At 48.6% G+C, this 18,065-nt stretch overlaps 1 protein-coding gene across 2 annotated transcripts in view; it reads right to left on the bottom strand.

Annotated features, from left to right (window-relative positions):
• The window catches only part of EIF5B (eukaryotic translation initiation factor 5B), a 697,227-nt gene that overhangs the window by 244,175 nt on the left and 434,987 nt on the right, over positions 1-18,065 (bottom strand). For both annotated transcript variants that reach the window (XM_086934729.1, XM_086934728.1), the window contains exon 14: positions 3,527-3,668. In XM_086934729.1, the coding sequence (XP_086790855.1) occupies positions 3,527-3,668 (142 nt within the window). The remainder of the gene's footprint in view (positions 1-3,526; positions 3,669-18,065) is intronic.

Genomic DNA, 18,065 nt, shown 5'->3' on the forward strand with positions numbered 1-18,065 from the left:
GTCGTCTGTAGTCCCCACCACACACGCTGGGGAGAGGGGGGGGGGGGGGGGGGGGGGGAGGTAGGGTAGGTAGCCGCTGCTGAGTTTTGCTCCCAGTACTCGGTCCAATCGTGAGGTCCGAGCCCTTCGCGTCTTAGGCCGTTCCGCAGGCCGCACATCGGGTGACGCACTCCGGGGTGGGTTCTAGACATGGGCGTGGCTTTGCGGCCTAGTTAGCCGCGATGTCTGCTCGTGTTCGTTCTCCGCTGTGGAGGCTCTGATTCTCCCCGCGGCTTCGCAGCTGCAGTCAGGCTCCCCCGGGGGCAGGGCGACAGCGTCGCTTTCCTCGGGGCTCAGCTAAATAAGGATTAATTCAGGATAGTTAGGAGTGACGGCGCGGAGCTCTCACTTTAAGCGTCAGCCATCGTTGCCGGCAAGCTCCGTCCCCCCCACTTGATATGAGTACTTATCCCCTCAACTACTAACACAATTTCAAAACACAAGTAATAGTAATGAGCTTTGTATCTACCTGTAGTAAAAGGAAATCAACTCTCTGTACAGTAAAGTTGCTTTTCCACAAATCAATCTAGAAGCTGAATTACAAAAACCCATGCACCCATTTTGTTCTTACACTGCACTATACATTTTACCCCATAGAAAAATGAATCACAACTTCCACATAGAACACCCTTAGAGATGTAATGCGGCTAGTGCAAATCAAGTGCACATTTTCACTCTGCACATATATGAGCCTATTTGGAAAAGAAATTAGCATTTTCGGTTGAAAGACTGAAACAGCTGATATTGCTGGAAAGTAGAGCAGTAAAGTTAGGATTCAGTCAACATTATCCTATCTGTCTATGACTATGCAATACTTAGTGATCTTATCTACCATTGTCCTAAAGAGAATAGAAGCTTGATAAGTAAAACTACCACTCCAGTCCTTGTGGTATGCCATTAAAGGGTCAAGTCACATTACTTTAAAGGAAGAGACTAGGGCAAAGGATACGCTGAATCTTATAGGCCAAGATGTGGGACAGTATCTAGGATAGCTTATCACTTGAGCAACAGAAACCAGAAAGATTACTGTCGACTTGCTAGAGTATACCAATTTTTTTTTCGCCTCTGCTTCCCGTCATTCCTTTCATCTTTTAAGGGTTAAAATTTGCAACATTTACAATTAAGGGTTTGGCAAAGAGGATTCACATTCCACTATTTCTAACACCTTTTAGCTGCCAGTGGATTTGGAAACTTTCTGGAAATGTTTATCTTTACCTCCAGCTTTATCTGTCGGGTGCAGACAGCACTGCATACCACACTTACATACTTGAAGTGGGTTTAGGGTCAGCCCCTTACTCATGATTAAATGGCTTTCTTGTCCAATTAATGTGCTTGGCCATGATCAGGTGGCTTTCCGCCCTATTGTTTGTCCCACACATGGAGTAATGCTGTTTTAGAATTATATTTAATTTGCATCCTTCCATTGCACACAAAAGAGAATTATTTTGTCCTTTTGCATTTTCTTTGGCTTCTGATGTTTATCACTAACGTTTATGGCACTGCCTCTTTTCCACTGTCACATGTGGTTGCAATGTGGTGACATCTTGAAATTCTACAATAAACACAACAGAAAAAATTGAATCCCAAGAAGACCACAATATTGCCTCTACAGGTAACATTACAAAACAAGGCAGCCATCATGAGTTCTATTTGTCTACTGTTTACTATAGTTAAACCATTAAAAGATGGCCATCACGTTGAGTCTAAGTGATGCATCACAAAGGCCATCTCAGAACAGTACAACTATAATAAACTAAACAAAAATAGACTTCCAAGATAGCTGTCAGACTGTACTGACTTTGCCAATGTTTATGCCACACAAGTATTGGAGAAGCCAAAACCAGCATCGGTAAAGCAAGACTCACTTTTTTTCCAATGTTCTTTCCCTTGAAATCCAAATATAAGGAAATTTCTTCAAGGCTAGGTACATGGCAGAAATCAGGGCTATGCTTTCTACGACATCAGCTGCACAGCAGATCTACAACACAGTCTTGTAGCAGATACAAAGATTACGCAATAAAAACAAACTATTGGAGGAGTGGCCCAAATCAGCTGGGAAGAAATAAGAGAAGCGACCCAAGGAAAGCGCAGAAATGAAGGCATAATAAAGGTTGTGTCACAGGGCATAAATGAGGAACAAGGAATACAGTGGTTGGTCTTAGCTCTGCTTGCAAACGCTTGTAACAACGCATCCGCACTTCAGTCTGTCTCTTAGGGGGCTGCATAAATGTATTCCTGTTTCAAATGTACTCTGTTAGTCGCTCATTTATGAAGTACCATGATCCAGTTTCCTAGGGTCAACTGTGTACTCCAAAAAGGAAATCAATTGGGGGGAGTAAGAGATGAGATCCTTTCAAACTCCTGTTAAATTACATTTCATCAAATGGGGAAAGGATCACTTGTCCTGCGAAAAACTTAGGTCTGCAGGTTGGTAACTGGGTGTCTCCCAATAAAATGACCCTCATACACGTGTGTTTCTCTCTTGCTTGTTTTCGTAAGCGGTATATGAGGTGTCCCCGCTTATATCACACGTGTGTGCGTAATCACTGGGTCAAGTCATTTGTGTGCACCCTCCACCAGGAGGTTGTACCTTAAGTTTTAAGGCAGTAGTGATCGTGGAAATAGAGTGATCGGGATAGTGATGAGTGATGTTAAAAAATAGTCCAGATATCCAGTACTTGGAAGTTTATTAATTTTGGAATTGGACTATTGTTAAAAACGGGATGATCGTGCTGCTGTGGAATCTGTTATGAATTCTAGCGCACTTAAGGGTCTGCTAAAATGGTCGACATGTTTCAGCTATAGGTGACAATTTGTCAGACAGCTTTCTTCAGGACCAGGGGTGAAAGTGATGGAAAAAAGTGAAAGAATAGGTAAATTTGTAACCTGATTCTTCGAGTGATGAGAGGTCTTATTGTACCTCCTTATTAGTAGCTAGTTGCCTCATCAGGGGAGGGAGGTTCTATGAGGAAGACGGTAGCGCTTTCGCCTTAACGTCCTCGTCTGCAGCATGTGCTGTCTCTGCCTCCGTCCACCCGGAAGGAAAAAAAAAAAAAAAACGGACGGAGGCAGAGACAGCACATGACCTCTCATCACTCGACAAAACAAGCAAGAGAGAAACACACGTGTATGAGGGTCATTTTATTGGGAGACACCCAGTTACCAACCTGCAGACCTAAGTTTTTCGCAGGACAAGTGATCCTTTCCCCATTTGATGAAATGTACTCCAAAAAGGAGCCAGATACTAAATGCACATTGTGAGGACCTTGTTTCTAAGATTAATAAATACATATGTGAAATTAATTGTTCACTATATAGTGAGTGGCAAAGATAGTCAACGGTCCTAAAATTAATTGTTCATGAAAACCATAATCATTTTTCAGTCAAGAAGAAGCAACAGCCAAACTTCAAACAGCTTAAGATTTTTTTTTTTTACTTCCGAACCTCTCATTTTTAAGTGTAAAGGAAAACCTGAAAATAAGCTTACCTTATTCAAAGCGACAATAAAAGGGCACTTCTTCGTTTTCAATAGGTTTATAGATTCTATTGTCTGAGGTTCTAAACCGTGCATGATGTCCACTACGAGAATGGCAATATCACAGAGAGAGCTTCCGCGGTTCCTCAAGTTACTTTAGTGAGGAGGTGGGGTTTGCAAGGGTAGATGGTAGAAAAGAAAGGGGATAAAAATACAAAACATTTTTAAGATATTGTCATTGTACAAGTGCTTAGTTCAAAATGGAAACATATGGATGCAAAAGACATTTGAGCATCGAATACATAGAGTTGTTATACCACTAAGGTTTAATTATCAATGTTGCAATGTAGGAAAAGGTATGGCACAGAAGCACAAGTTACTACTTGTGTAACGATATATCTGTAAGAGACATTAGTTAGTGATAGATTCCTTACCTTAGAATAACCCCAGGCGTCAGACTGGATCCGGAAATTTTTGCGTAGCAATACCCCTGCGCGCTGGTAGGCGTCGTCTGCGGCTCCGCGTCCGTCGTCGGCGTCGTGAGCGCCGGGATGACGTCATCGGAGTATATAGACGGCGCCCATGCGCGCTGACGTCAGTTCTGATAACACAGCTTTTCCGCGCCAGATACGCAGAGCCATGATAGAACTAACACTGGTGCCATTGAAACTAGGGCCCTGAAAGGGGATGACCTTAACCCTAAATATCAGTTCGCAGAACGGGGAGGATGGGAGGGCGGTAAGGAATCTATCACTAACTAATGTCTCTTACAGATATATCGTTACACAAGTAGTAACTTGTGCATCTGAAAGAGACACGTTAGTGATAGATTCCTTACCTTAGAATAGATACCCCAGCAATACCAACCCCGGTGGTGGGTCTGCGAACCAATATCACACCAGAAAGTCCTGGAGGACGGAACGGCCAAAGAAGCCATCCCTCCGGACTTGACTGTCCAGGCAGTAGTGTCTTGCGAACGTGTGGAGCGAGGCCCACGTGGCTGCCTGACAGATGTCCTGTAGGGGGACACCGCGGCCCAGGGCAGTTGTCGTTGCCGTGGCCCGAGTGGAGTGAGCCCGCAATCCAGCCGGGGGCTCCTTCCTCGCCATAGAGTAGCATGCTTGGATGCACAAGATGATCCACCTTGAGATGGTCCTCTTGTGTACAGCCTTTCCCTTCTTCGCGCCCACGTAACCAACGAAGAGTTGGTCATCCACCCGGAATTGGCGAGTGCGGTCCAGGTAGTAGGAGAGCGCACGTTTTGGATCCAGACGGTGGAGCCTCTCTTCCTCTTTCGAGGGATGCGGAGGCGGAAAGAAGGTGGGCAAGGTGATGGACTGCCCGATGTGGAAGGCCGTGACAACCTTGGGCAGAAAGGAAGGTCGTGTACGCAACACCACCTTATCAGGATGAACAGACAGGAAAGGCGGAGAAGAAGAAAGAGCCTGGAGCTCACTCACCCTCCTGGCAGAGGTGATGGCAACCAGGAAGGCCGTCTTCAGCGTAAGGAGACGAAGAGGACAGTTATGAAGTGGCTCAAAGGGAGCACACATCAGATAGGTGAGAACAAGGTTCAAGTCCCACTGGGGCATCACGAAGGGAACAGGAGGGAACATGTGTGTGATGCCCTTCAGAAATCTACTCACTATAGGGGACTTGAACAAAGAAGGCTGATCTGGTAGCCTCAAGAAGGCAGAAAGAGCAGAAAGGTACCCTTTAAGAGTGCCCAGAGCAGAGCCCTGCTGGGCAAGGGAAAGAAGAAAGAGCAGCACTTCCGAAAGGGGTGCAGAGAGGGGATCCACAGCCTTTGCTGTGCACCATGCCACAAACCTATTCCACCGGCAGGCGTATACCGACTTTGTGGAGGGACGCCTGGCTGCCAGAATGATGTCACAGACTTCGGGAGGCAAGTCAAATGGCCTCAACTGCCGCCGCTCAATCTCCAAGCTTGTAGGTGGAGACTGGACAGGTTCGGGTGCAGGACCGTCCCCTGCTGCTGCGACAGAAGGTCCTCCCGAAGAGGCAGACGAATCGGGGGATCGACTGACATGCTGAGTAGCTCGGGATACCAGTATCTTCGAGCCCAGTCCGGAGCCACAAGGATAACTTGGGCCCGGTCGCGCCTGATCTTCTTCAGCACTCTGGGCAGAAGTGGTATAGGCGGAAAGGCGTACAACAGGCCGCAGCTCCACTCGCGACGAAAAGCGTCTCCGAGCGAGTGCCGCCTTGGAAACTCCAACGCGCAGAACTGCTGACATTGCGCGTTCCCTTCTGTGGCGAATAGATCTAACCAAGGCTCTCCCCACTGTCGAAAGAGACCTTGCGCCACGTCCGAGTTCAGACGCCATTCGTGATCCATCATGCACCGGCGGCTGAGTTCGTCCGCCCTGGCATTCAGAGATCCTGCCAGGTGTTGAACCACCAGAGTCACGCCCTGATGTTCCAGCCACTGCCAGAGGCGCAGAGCCTCCTGGCAAAGGGTCCACGACCCCACACCGCCCTGTTTGTTGCAGTACCACATGGCGGTGGTGTTGTCGGTGAACACTTGCACCACGCTCCCCCTGACAGAGGGGAGGAATGCCTTCAGTGCAAGACGAATCGCCCGCAGCTCCAGAAGGTTGATGTGAAGCCGGGACTCCGCCGGAGACCAGAGGCCTCTGATCTCCGCCTCTCCCATGTGGCCTCCCCAGCCCTGGAGGGACGCGTCCGTCACAACTACGTGCTCCGGCTGGGGTAGAGAGAGGGGTCTGCCACTGACCCAGTCGCGGTCCGTGAGCCACCACTGCAGTTGTTTCGCAGTGCCCTCCGAGATCAGGACATGATCGGACAGGTTGCCCTGATGCTGGGCCCACTGAAACTTCAGGTCCCACTGCAGAGCCCGCATCCGCCACCTGGCGTGACGCACCAGAAGGATGCAGGAGGCCATCAGTCCCAGAAGCCGCAGCGTCAACCTGACCGAGACCCGGGATAACGGCCCGAAGATAGGAATCAGAGCCTGAATATCCCGAACCCGCTGCTCGGGTGGGTAAACCCGAAACTGCGCCGAGTCGAGAACCGCTCCGATGAAAAGGAGCTTCTGAGAGGGACACAGGTGCGACTTCGGCACATTGATGGAGAACCCCAGCAAGTGCAGGAGGTCGGCCGTAGTCTGGAGGTGGCTGACGACTGTCTGGGGCGAGCCCGCCTTCAACAACCAGTCGTCGAGGTAGGGGAAGACTGACACCCCTTGCCTGCGCAGATGGGCTGCGACCACCGCCATCACCTTCGTGAACACCCGTGGGGCGCTGGTAAGGCCGAAGGGGAGCACGGTAAACTGAAAGTGCTCGTGGCCTACCGTGAACCGCAGGTAACGCCGGTGGGCCGGCAGGACGGGGATGTGGAAATAGGCGTCCTGCAAGTCCAACGCTACCATCCAGTCTCCTGGGTCCAGGGCAGCCAGGACCTGAGCCAAAGTGAGCATCTTGAACTTCTCCGTACGGAGGAAGCCGTTGACGTTCCGCAGATCCAAGATAGGGCGTAGGCCCCCTTTGCCCTTCTTGGGTACCAGAAAGTAGTGGGAGTAACAGCCACGTCCTACTTCTGGCCCAGGAACGCGCTCGATGGCCCTCTTGGCCAAGAGGGCCGAAACTTCCTCTTGCAGAAGTCGCAAGTGATCCCCCGACACACGGTGGCATTGAGGTGGCATGGATGGAGGGGAAGACTCGAAGGGGAGGGAGAAACCCCTTCGGACAATTTGCAGCACCCACCTGTCCGAAGTGACTGTATGCCAGTGGGAGAGGTGATGGCGAACCCTGCCTCCCACAGGCGTCACATGGGCCTGAAAACTCGGACTAGGAAGGTTTTGAGGCGGGGGCTGCTGAGGGAGGTGTGGACTGGCCTCGCCGCTGGCCCCGACCACCGCCACGGCGGTTCCCACGGCCGCCACCGCGTTGCTGAACATTCTGCGGCGCGTGGCTGACGGTCCGTGGTGGGGCGCCCCTTCCGTGGCCACGAAAGGAGCGAAAGGCACCCGATTGCTGGCGTGGGGCCGCAAGGCCCAAGGACTTGGCCGTGGCCCTGGAGTCCTTAAAACGTTCCAGCGCATGGTCTGCCTTGTCGCCGAAGAGGCGACGGCCATCAAACGGCATGTCCAGGAGAGTGGCCTGGACATCGGCCGAGAAATTGGCGGACCTCAACCAGGCGTGGCGTCGAACCGCCACCGTCGTTGCCATCGCCCTGCCCAGTGAGTCCGTGGTATCCAGCCCACACCGGATGGAAAAGCGTGCCGCATCTCGGCCGTCCGCAAGGGTTTGGCTGAGTTTAGCCCTGACCTCCTCAGAGCATTGTGGCAGCACCTCCGCAACCGTGTCCCACAGAGTGTGGGTGTAGCGGCCCAAGAGACAGTTGGTGTTCACTGACCGGAGCCCTAGGCTCACAGACGAGAAGACCTTCTTCCCGAACTGTTCAAATCTCTTGGATTCCCTGTCGGGCGGGGCCGACGGGAATGCGGACTGGGAGTTGGAGGCCTGGATGACCAGGCTCTCGGGGGTGGGGTGGGTGGACAAAAAGCAAGGGTCGCCCGGTGCCGGGCGGTAGCGTCTGGCCACGTTCCTATCCACAGGGGGGCCTGTGGCGGGCTTGGACCAAGTGCCCAGCAGAACGTCACACAAGGCCTCATTGAACGGCAGAAGGGGCTCCGCGGAGCCGGACTGCTGTTTGAGTACCTCAGTGAGGAGATTAGTCCTCACGGCCGCGACGGGGAGCTCAAGGTTTAGGGCCTTAGCTGCCTTCGTCAACACTACACTGTAAGCAGAACCCGCCTCCGAAGCCACAGTCGGGGGCGACGTAAATCCAGTGTCTGGCGATGTGTCAATACCACTGGCCTCCCCAAGCTCATATGTCCAGTCCTGATGAGACTGGCAATCACGTGCCAGAAGGTCCTCGGACCCCTCCCACTGCTCCTCGTCACCCAGCTCCTGGAGACCAGGATTAACAGCCAGGGCCTCCTCGTGGAGATAGAATTCTCCGACGGCCGACGGAATCGGCGCCCAGCGGCGCCCCTCCGACGCCTGAGGCGGACCGTAGGAAGCATTGGGGTCGGCAACCACTACGGCTGCCGGGGACGACACCTGAAGGGACGTCGCCGGTGAGGTCGCAGGGTCGACCGGCGAGGTCCCGGATCCGGAGCCGGATCCAGCGAGGTCGCGCGGCGCCGGGACCGAAGTCGCCAGCGGCGCCGGGGCCGAAGCACCCGACGTCGTCGGGGCCGAAGCGCCCGACCCGGAAGGACCTCCAGACGGAGCCGATCGGCCCGAAGGCGCCACGGGAACCGACTGAGGAGGGAGGGCCCTCATGGCCATGAGGTATCTCTCGACCTCCTCCTGCGACGCGCCGTGCCCAGGGACCCGAAGGTGTGGGGCAGGCGGCGACGCTTGCGACTCCCGCGGAGCCGCGTGGGCGGTGTCGCCCGAATCCCCGGTCGCATCGAGCGAGCGACGGGGCGGGTCGGAGGACCGATGGTGTCGCTCCGACCTCTCATGCCTCTTACCTGAGGACTTGGAACCAGACGATCGGTGACCACTCCCGGAACGTCGATGACTCCGACCTCGCGACCTGTCCCTCGACCTCCCGTGGGACCGGGACCGGGACCTGGAGCGGCGCGGGGCCGACTGCCTCAGCTCGAGACGCTTGCGGGACCGCTCCCGCCTAGCCTTCGACGTCAGGGCCCGGCAGTCGTCACAGGTCCGATCGTCGTGGTCGAGGCCTAAGCACTTCAGGCACCGGCGATGGGGGTCCGTGACCGACATGAGTCGGCCGCACTTCGAGCAAGGCTTGAACCCGGGCATCCCTGGCACCGATAGTCGAGAATCGACTAAGTAGAGGATCAAAAAGATCAAAAAAGTTTTCAGTCAAAAAGTGACTGGGGGTAGAGCTTCTTCCGGATCTGCGCTAGCTGGCGCGGAAAAAAGAAGAACTGACGTCAGCGCGCATGGGCGCCGTCTATATACTCCGATGACGTCATCCCGGCGCTCACGACGCCGACGACGGACGCGGAGCCGCAGACGACGCCTACCAGCGCGCAGGGGTATTGCTACGCAAAAATTTCCGGATCCAGTCTGACGCCTGGGGTTATTCTAAGGTAAGGAATCTATCACTAACGTGTCTCTTTCAGATTTTGTGTTACTACATTATAGTAAGTATATCATTTGCATACCAACTTATCCTAGACTTTCTCTTGTATGGCATTCTATCCAAGAAGAAGCACTCTTGAGAATAAGAACCATGTTTAATCAACCATGAAGGGAATTAAAATATGGCACACTTTGTTGTAGTTACTTTGTACCCTTATCTTTAAGAATCCAATACACATGGTAATGCTGCCTACTGGTGGATGGTAACAGAATCAGTGAAAAATAGAATAGGAAGCCCTCCCAGATGCTTCCAAAGCTACTCTATACAAAGTTCCCAATGTACCTCAGATATCAATTGCACAGGCAACAGTTCTCTCTAGATGTAATCTCAAATGGGAAGGATACGGTGGGGACTCTATGGTGCTGAAGACTAAACAAAAGTTTACTAAAAATGCAGACTCTTCACACGAAATAAGGGAGCTGGGAACATGATAATGAACCAACCCACTGGCGGAGTACTGGTAGGATAAACAGTTAGAAGCATGCATAAGTGCATACGTTCTTCTTGCAGATTCATCATTTTTTGAGGAGCTGAGTCAGAAATCATTCAATCAAAAATTTGTTGCAAGACTGCACAACCAAACCTTGTCTCCTCCTTCAACTCGGCATACATTTCATTTACCTACAAATGGTAGCTGATACTCCATTACAGATATGTAAAACAGATTCCTCTAAAAACAATGCAAACCAGCTTCTTCTGGCATGAGCTAGAAACTGATACCTCCAGATGTTCAAGCAACAACATATATAAAACTATGATTCTATCCTACCTACAATCATGGAAGCTCAAAAAATATAAATTTCAAAGACATCTTGGGGTACAAATCTACAGAATCTCGCTCCCATCCTGGAGAGTTAAGTTGGAGAAAATGATGCAGAAAGCTTGCTTGTATGGCTTAAGTGAAATTGTGATGACACCAGTGCTGGGAATGAGGAAAAATGTATTACTCTGGGAACCTGCAAAAGCTGGGCAGAAAAAAGGGTCTTGTAGAGCTTTCAGTGACAGTTATCTGATGAATTATGCGCTAGCCACGAAGAAATTGGCAACATGGAAAGAGTTAGTAAATCTATTCTCTTTTACTTAATTGGACACATATAGGCTGCATTTTAAGATGGCTTATGTAGTTAATGCAACTGCAACAGAAATCTATGTTACACGTGAAGTACTGGTAAAAAACAAAAAGTAAACAAATCAGGTTGTCACTGTGCGTGTATATGTAATCTCCAGTCATAGATTTGAAGGTTCAGATTATATGCAAAACAGCTCAATGGGTTAATGCTTTTTTGCAGAAGGTTTATTTATCCTACTTAGTTACGATCTGGTAAAGGGTTTCACAGGAAAGAGGGGATTTCGAAAAAAGCTGAATTACAGAAGTATTCTAAGAGTTCAGTTGGCATTTGTGCCTTGCTATTTATGCTTCCATGGTATTTCAGTATTGGAGTGGGGCTACAAAAGCTTGCACAGGCTCTTCTGGTACAGATTTGTGCATTTCACATGCACCCATGAGGTATGTCTTGAGCCAACATTATATTAGAAATGTAAGCTCTTGAGGACACAACACCTAGGATTAGCACAGTCGCTGTATCCCATTAACTACTCTTTGGGAAAAAGGCCAGAGATTCCATGGCATCAAATGCCAACCGAAACACAGAGCAGCAATTTGAACTGCCATGCCATATTTCACTGCTCAGTAATAGCATATACTGTTCAGAGCACATTTGTGTATTCTGGTGCAAGGGGCCAACATATTAAGGTTCTCCAAAGAAGCTGAACAGTGATGGAAGCCAGAACTATGCTCTCGGTTACACAATGTGGCGTCAAGTATTTGTAACATTTGTGCACTGATGGGGTCAGTCAGTGCACACAATAAATCGGTTGTCTTCTGTATGAAAATGGGAGTTTAGTGAGGGTAGGTGGGATGAAAGAGGTGAGGGGGGCTGTGATGATGGAGGGACAGGTGTACAATGTGGCCAATAAGTAGCTGCAACGGCGTGGCTCAAACTGTGGAGATTTGGATGGATCAATAAAAAGGTCAAGCCTGCAGTGGAGATAGCTTAAAGGGCTGTAGTGGTGTACTGGTGAAGCTGGGGATAGGGAGGAGAAGGGACCGTGATCGAATACAGCTTATGGTCCAGGCCAGGCATTGAGCACGGAGCAGTTGGTACATTTACCTTTTAGCTTTTCTACCTTTCCCTTTGATAAATCTTTTTTTTTCCTTGTAGGTGAAGAGGAACCACACCTTAATCACCCTCTCCAGATGTCCTCTCCTTCCTCCTTGGCCCTTCTCTTTACAGCATCCTGTCCCATTCTCTGAGTAAGCTACCCTCCCCCACCACCAATTTGTTTTTTTTTTGCCCCGGTGCCTCTCTTTCTTTCTCTACAGCTCCAAGTTAAAATTGTATTTTCTGTTTGATTCTTGCTTCAACTTTTTTCCCCTGGCCAGTTTTCAAGCACCTTCCTCATCCACAGCACAGTAGTTCGCCATTGTCTAGGAATTCAACAACAGCCACACAAACCATTACCCCTACACTCTGCAATAACCTCTCAGACTTCTTCCATAAAAATATCACCAAGATCTGCAGCAACTTCGAACCGATCGCCCTTCCCAGCTTGATAACACTCATCAACCAAACTACAAACTGACAGCATGGAACATCCATCCATCGAGGACACTCCATCAATAATGATGACAGTCCACTCAGGGGCTCCCTCAGACCCCTGCACCCACCATATCTACAACTTGGGAAGAGCCATTATCAGTGCTGCACTCACTCCCATCATCAACACCTCCCTCAAAACAGCCACTTTCCCAGAGAACTGGAAACAAGCCAAAATCTCACTGCCCTCCTAAAAAAACAACTTACCTAACCCCTCCCCCCACCCCGCCAGTACTCCGAAACAACCGACCGATCTTGCTGCTCCCCTTCCCAACCAAATTCATTGAGAAGACCATCAACAGACAACACTCGGACCACCTAGACCACCACAAACTACTGGACAACTCGCAATCAGACTAAAGAAACAACCACAGCACTTAAACAGCTTTCATCACTGCCACAGACAAACGCACCACACTAGACTTTGGACAGACCCCGGCCTTCATCCACCTTGACCTCTCCGATGCTTTCAATGCAGTCTTCCACCACACACTCATCACCACACTCAACACAGCAGGAATACAAAGACCAGCAATCAAATGGATAGCTTCCTTCGTGCCTGGTAGAACTCAACTAGTCAGGCTCCCCTTGTTCACATCAGAACCAAAGGACCTTATCTGGAGTCTCATAGGGACCATCACTCAGAGCCACACATTTCAACATATACGTGACTCCTCTGGCAAACATCAGATCCAGCGGAAACAACATCTACGTCGACAACACCCAGCTCATTTATTCCCTATCAGACAGCACTGTCACCACCAAGACAAACTTCAAACAATGCATGACGTTACCAAATGGATGAAAGAAAACTGCCTCAAGCTCAACACAGACAAAACTGAAGTGCTGATTTTTGGGAATATGAATTCACCTTAGGACTCAACCTGGTGGCCCAGTGATCTTGGACCTACCCCACCCGACCAAGCTAGGAACCTAGGCCTCATTCTGGACACCAACCTTACCATGAAATCCCAGGTCAACGTGGTCACCTCCTCATGCCTCCACATCCTCTGCATGTTACATAAAATCTTCAAGTGGCTCCCACTGGAAACCAGAAGTACCATCATGCAGGCCCTAATCACGAGCAGACTGGACTACTGCAACGCACTCTATGCCGGCATCCCAACCCATCTCCTTCACAGACTTTAAACCATCCAAAACACCGCCGCCAGACTCCTCTTTGACCTCCCGTGCCGAACCTACAACGCACACCACTACTCAAGGAGCTCCATTGGCTCCCTATCCAAAAGAACTACCACTTCAAACTTCTCACACACGCATTTAAATTACTACACCACGGGACCGCATACCTCAATCACCAGCTTCACTTCCACCAGACAAGTTGGCTCAGCATCACTAACACATTGTGCATCCACAGAAGCAGAATGGGAGGTCGATCATTCTATCAAGATTCCAAATCCTGGAACGACCTCCCCAACACATCAGGGCCTCATCACTTCTTCAATCCCGCAAGATTTAACTGGCCTTCTTGCGGGAACAACAAGAGTGCTTGTATTCAGGCCCAGCCTCAATAGGCATCTAAACGTACCTACTCAGCACCTCTAATACCCTCATGGGTGACAAGCAGTGCTCTACAAATCCACCTTACATATTTACATTACATTGAGAAAAAAAGATTGGGACCCATATTTGCATTAATCCCTGTACATTTGCCGATGCTTTTCTGTCTGTTGTTATCATGTAAACCCTGGACTGTCATCTCCCTGCTAGATGACAGAAGAGCCTCTACAGCAAGGCATATCACAAGGCTACAGCCAGTTTATGGGATGTTTCTTTCTCTACCACGACTGAAGGCAGCTGATAAAGGTCCTTAAATTAAGCCCTTTACTGACCAATGACCACGAGTGAAGGAAGCTGATGAAGGTCATTATATTTACCGCCTTCTCATGGTCTTCCAAGGATACTGAAATATGGAGGATTATACTTTAAAAAGATTTTTCTATGCCAATCTATCGCTCCAGGTCTGGACAGTGACAAGAGTCAAACATTTGCCATGCAACCGATTACAGTGAGTCTGGACATAGGGCATATTCTCCTAAGAAGGTTCACAAAGACTACCACCTTGCTTCTGATCAAAAACAGAAACACCACTCCTTAATGCACACCACCTTCTCCATGGGAAGAAAATTACATCAGCTCAAACAACACTTATAATCTGAAAATATTGTTGTGGGATAAGGAATGACTTTGACATATTGAAAAATAAATCCAAACCTTTGATGGGTGTGTGCAGGATGTTTATAGGCATACCTCTGCTATGCACAGAGAGCTCTCATTGATCATCGAGTCATCAATGTATCACAAGTTTTCTAAACCCTAAATTCTGCCAGAAAGTGGCACTACTGCCAAATATTTTTGGAGAAACTATGAGCAGATGTTCGGTTAAAACAGTAGGCCCTCTCCAACTTCTATGAACTGCAGGACAAATCGATGTCTCTTAGAAATGGGGCCAGAGTAGTCTATAACCTGCAAGTTTATAGTGGTCCAGTCTTCCATGACTTGTCAAAAGAAACCGCGATCACCTTGAACTGACCTTTTTTATTTAATTCCCTTATTCTCGGACCCTGGATGATGAGGTGTTAGTTCTTTTTACAGAACATCTTTTTTATGCATCCTTTCTTAACCAAGGAGGCAACTTCTTAAATTAAGATGGCTGAACAGAAGCAACATGAAAAGGTAAGGACAGGATGTAGATTGCTGGGGGTAAAAAGAAGATTACCAGGACTAAAAAATCTGAAGCACAAACTTGTGTGAATTCACCTTCTGTCAAAAAGACTATGTACAACAAACTGAAGTCCAATGAACAAGGTTGGAGTAGAGAGGATTCATTTAAGAGATGTACTATCACGGAGAACAGCAGGTATTAAAACGCTTCCTTTAATGAGTCATCCTTTACCTGTGAAGTTCAGTAGCATTGTTGTTGCTGTTATAGGAAACTTCTCATTTTATATTGGACTTTCCTTCTGGATTTTCTCTACATCCTGTCCTGAAGAATAAAATGTGATGCAGCAAATTTCTGACCATACTATCGTTGATTTTCCTTAAAGGGATTTTACGTTAGAACAACATAATTAGTGTGTACATAAATGGAAAATGCACAGAGAAGCCCTAAATGTAAATATTTTAAGTAAGGCTTAGTAAAGGTTTTCTAACGGGGACAGCCCCACAGATGTGGGAGGGAAAGCAGAGTGCAGATTCCAATTCATCCAAAATCAGGAGTATTTCAAGATCAGAACAGCACAGTCTCAGATCCAATGCCAGGTAAGACATCCTAGAGTCACAGTTCTGAGCCAGACTTGGATAGATGCTTTTAGGAACACAAGGATTTGTGTATGCAACAGGTTTATTAACTTCTTAAACAAGGAGTCATGTCTCAACTCCTCTAGCCTTCTCAAATGAGAATGGTGGAGCTGGAATCCGGTGCTACGAGATATAGCAAAGGCTCAACAAAGGCATCCAACCTTTCTGCAGCTTGCAGGGTTTAAATTGTTGGGTCTTAGAAGGAGCCCAGCTCTGGTTAAATGGGTCCAGAAAAGGGAAATGTGGAGAAGAAAAAGATAGCAAAAATAATCTTTGCTAAGTTTGTGTATCCTAATGCAAGTTGAGAACAGTGACAAAAAGTGGGGATAAAGCAGTCTAGGCACCCTAACTAGCTTTTGTAACTGCCTTGGCATCAGTAACCAGAGAATGGTATACAGGAGGTATTAACAGACTTAGGTGTTAGATCTGCAAATTTCCAACAAAGGCATGCTGTTGCAATGTTAGACTTCCACTTTGCAGAATAAGTCATGTAATGACCTGTGAGAATGATTAAACAATTGATAATACTTTAAGATAGTAAGCAGCCATATGGGAACTTCTCACTTGGAGCCCATTTATAGGAATTAGCTTAGATCAGGTTAAAAGAATTTCTAAAAACCATTAAAGTTACATATGGATGTCTGTTAGACTTGGCATCTTTTGGAGTGTTTCCCCCGAGTGTTTGCTTTCTGCCATCCCGGTTTTGACTCTGTTTTTGCTGGTATAACATTTCTGTGCGCTTTTCGCACTGCTGATCAGTGGTAAAGCGCTGGGGCTCCTGTGGTAAATTGTGTTATGATTGGATGTGTGACTTACTTGTCAACCTCCAGTAACTAGCACTGCGGGTGCCGGGGCTTGTCAGTCCACCGCTACTCGTGGGCCTGCAGCACGGATTGTGTCACCTACGTACGTAACCCGAGAAAGGTATAAGTGAAGGAAGTTTATTAGGCCTGAACTCAGCGTCTAAAGACGTAGCCTTTAGCGAGGGTGCCCTTTTCATTCTGAGTTCATAAAGGCCACTTTAGGAAAGTGGGTATTATTTTGCTTGGTCATCCCGTGTGCCTCTCTGCTGGAATGTGGATTGCCTGTCTGATTTTTGGACAACAGATGGCAAGGAAGCAGGGTGGCTCCCAATAGTCTAGGTAGGTCAGGAAAGGGCTAAACAGACCTGGGTTACGATGGGGGGGAAGAGGGAGGAGATTTCCTTGCACCTCAAAGGGCCTGGTCTGCCTCCGACAAAGCAGTCTCCACCTCCTGCCAGGAATTCACGCCAGAGTAGGCCAAACTGGCACTGGCCGGACACAGACACCTTCTGCCTGGCAGATCAAGGGATTTTTGTGTACAAATGCTGGGTCCCAGACCCCTGAACTTTAAAACTCATCTGGATCAAGAAGACTGCACAGAAGGAGAGCCGGAGAAACTGCTGAAAGGACCGACTGCTTTGCTGTGTGCTTTGCTGGGCTGACCTGCAGTGGCTGCTTCTGTCTTGGGCAGTGAAAGACCTGGACGGGACTTTCTGCAACCGAATTAGTGAGACTAGTCAAGGGCCACCGAGCCGCTGCTCGCACCGCGACCTGGGGGTACAGCACGCCGCATTTCACACTGCAGCACCAGACGCCTTTTGGCGCCAGCGCTCCGGATTCCATCAGAAAGGAGCTCCACCTGCAACGAGAATAACTTCAAGGGCACCATGGCCCTGCATCTCTGAAAGGTACTGTTTGCGAGTCTTTCCGACCCCGTAGTTGGCCTGCAACCCCACAGTCAGCTAGGACTGTTTTTGGATTTGTTGTTCACGACGCCGTGATAGCCCCGGACGGAACTATCGACATCAAGGAAGTATTTTTAAAGCATATTTTGATAAGTGACGATTTTGAAGTATAGTATTGTGGATTTTCATCGTATTTGGTCTTGTCTTAAGTATATAAAAATTGGATATTTTTCTAAACTGGTGTGGTGTTGTTCTGTAGTGCGTGCACTATTTTACTGTTGGTTATGTGCAAATGCTTTACACACCATCTCTAAGATACGCCTGGCTGCTCGTGCAAAGCTACCAAGGGGGAGAGAGCAGGGGTTGTTTTAGAAGTGTAACTCCCTTATCATGACTAGTGGTGGTTTCTTGCCCGCTTTGGGCAAGTCTGAGCGAGCCAGAAATCCCATTTCTAACAATGTCATTCTGATTAAAGTTATTTGAAAACTCAAGTAAAGAATGACCCACTTAAATTTAGTTCAATAGGCTGTACCATAGCGAGAATGCAGGGTAGGTAAAGGAATGACTGAAAATAAATCTCGCTTTAGGATAACGCACAATTGAAAATGGTTAGCAAGTAAATGGAGTGTCTACTGCAGGAATGTATTTAACCTGAACATCACATCCCAATAGAAGTGTGAACAATAAATTGTTA

This window comes from Lissotriton vulgaris, chromosome 8 (assembly GCF_964263255.1).
Source record: "Lissotriton vulgaris chromosome 8, aLisVul1.2, whole genome shotgun sequence".
NCBI classification, from domain to species: domain Eukaryota; kingdom Metazoa; phylum Chordata; class Amphibia; order Caudata; family Salamandridae; genus Lissotriton; species Lissotriton vulgaris.